Genomic DNA, 2500 nt, shown 5'->3' with positions numbered 1-2500 from the left:
AAGGACCTCCGCCGCTACCTCAGCCTGCGTTTCCAGAAAGGCTCGTTGGACCACGAGCTGCAGCAGATCATCCGGGACAACCTCTACCTCCGAACTGTGCCCTGTGAGTACACACCCTTTCACCTTTGACCTTTGCCCCTTGACTTTTAACCCTTTAACTTCAACCCCTCACCTTGAAGCCTATTGTGTCAGCACATAAATTTAGCTTCACCCTGCTAGGGTCCCAGAGGTGAATTTACACTTCTAACTTTCTATCAGTAACAAAACCAGTCTTAGAATGGTTTATTGTGTTTGTTTGTATATATTTGTGTGTGTTTTTGTTTGCTGTTTGTGTTGGGCTCAATGAAAATGTTTTGCATTTGAAATGGAGTTGGGCTATGGAGTTGAGCTGTTTTAAGGTTTGAACGGCTGATTAAGACGTTTGTTTATCTCATTGCGAGTGACAAGTTGTTTCTTCTGTGTCTTAAAACACACCTTTAATGGTCTGTTATGGTGTTAATCTTTCTGACAGAGCGGTAATCATACTTGGGGGGTATGCAAAATTGAAAAAGGACAGCCGAAATGAAAGGAGAGAAAGCCAAAAAAATCCACAGAAAAAATTAAATAAATTTGTTGTCATGGTTTCAAAGGAAAAGCCTCTGCTGTCAACAGATAAATAAGCGCATGAAGAAAGTAACAGACTCATTTGTATTTAATGTCATTAACACTTCAACTGCTACAGACGGCTCAGGCTGATCCACTTAATACCATCAAGGCAGCGAGTGGGGTTTAAGGTGGACTGTTTGTAATCACTGAAATGTGCCAGGCTCTCCTGCGGCGCGGCCATCCCTCAGCGGTATGTGTGCTGTCCAGATTGGATAGGAAGTGTACTTGCCATGCAGTATTTGTCGGCTTGAATGATGTCTGTGGTTTTCTCTCTCTCTATGTGTGTGTTTGTGTGTGTGTGTGTGTGTGTGTGTTTGTCTGTGTGTGTGTGTGTGTGTTGTGTCTGTGTGTCTGTGTGTGTGTCTATCTGTGTGTGTGTGTGTGTGTGTGTGTGAGAGAGAGAGAGAGACAGAGATTGTATAGGTATGTATGGATTGTGTATGTATGGATTGTGTGCATATGGATTGTGTGTGTCCTCAAAAGAATGCTACTGTGTGGTTTGGCTGAGGCCTGTGCTGGGGGATCTGTTTTGTGTTGTTTGGGTGTGTTTTGTCAAGCTTCCATGAGATTCAGTCGAATTAGGGTGATTGACTCAATCCAGCACAGTTTACTTACCGTCTGGCATACTTTCATAGAGAGAGAGGAGAGAGAGAGAGAGAGAGAGAGAGAGAGAGAGAGAGAGAGAGAGAGAGAGAGAGAGAGAGAGAGAGAGAGAGAGAGAGAGAGAGAGAGAGAGAGGCTTTTTCTTTCTGTGTGTGTGTGTGTGTGAGAGAGATATATATATATATATAGAGAAAGACTTTTTCTTTCTGTGTGCCTGTATTTGTGTGTGTGTGTATGTGTAAGAGAGGGAGAGAGAGAGCAAGACAGAGAGAGTGTGTGTATGCTGGTAATTGTTGGAGCCCTTGAGGGGTATAGTAGTTTCATGGAGGAGTGAGCAGGAAGTGAAGATAAGACCATTCGTGGGAAGCTACAGAAAAGGATGATGCCCCCATTAAAGAGTGGGGAACTATAGAAAAGGATGATGCCCCCATTAAACGAGTAGGAAAATAGGAAAAAGGATGATGTCCCCATTAAACGAGTAGGAAACTAGAGAAAAGGATGATGTCCCCATTAAACGAGTAGGAAACTAGAGAAAAGGATGATGCCCTATTAAACGAGTGCATGGGTGGGAGAGAGGAGGCGATGAGGAGAGTGTAGAGGGGTGGACCAGAGAGATGCACTACAAGACCGAGGCATAGCAGAGACGTGAAGGAGTGAGTGAAGGAATGAACAGATGAACGAATGAATACATGAATATATGGAGTTGCTGTGTGCGCGTGTGTGTGTGCGTGTGTGTGTGTGTGTGTGTGTGAGAGAGAGAGAGAGAGACCATGAGAGAGCATGAGAGTTGTTCATGCATACAATCACTTAATGGTGAAAGGTCACACACGCACGCCTAGCCAATCAGTCATTCTACTTTAGACTTTTTTCATCTTTCCCTCTCTCTCTCACACACACACACACACACACACACACACACAAGTCATATGCTGCCACCAAAGCCAATGCAAAAGACATCTTGAGTGTGTGTGCTTTAGAGCATCAGCACAGGTGTGGAATCAAAGGTGTGACATGAGCAACTGGGAAAGACAGAGGCAACACACACACACTGACACACACACTGACACACACACACACACACACACACACGCACACACACACACACAGAGTCATCAGATCAGTGCTGCACGCAATGGCATGCCTGAGCCTTGTGGCCCACATGGGAGTGACGGATGAAGATTGACATGAAATAAATGCTGCCTGCTAGAGGCTGTCCAGCTGTGCAGAGATAACACACACACACACACACACA

General features: G+C 44.8%; 1 protein-coding gene across 1 annotated transcript in view; it reads left to right on the top strand.

The window, feature by feature from the left end:
• magi2a (membrane associated guanylate kinase, WW and PDZ domain containing 2a) overlaps positions 1-2500 on the top strand; it is a 201580-nt gene that overhangs the window by 79296 nt on the left and 119784 nt on the right. The window contains 1 exon segment of the mRNA XM_042079659.1: positions 1-103. This exon segment is cut by the window's left edge and continues 14 nt beyond it. Coding sequence (XP_041935593.1) covers positions 1-103 — 103 coding nt within the window.

Source organism: Alosa sapidissima, chromosome 22 (assembly GCF_018492685.1).
Source record: "Alosa sapidissima isolate fAloSap1 chromosome 22, fAloSap1.pri, whole genome shotgun sequence".
Lineage (NCBI taxonomy): Eukaryota > Metazoa > Chordata > Actinopteri > Clupeiformes > Clupeidae > Alosa > Alosa sapidissima.
The sequence above is the reverse complement of the archived record's forward strand: the minus strand, read 5'-3'. Positions and strand labels throughout refer to the sequence as shown.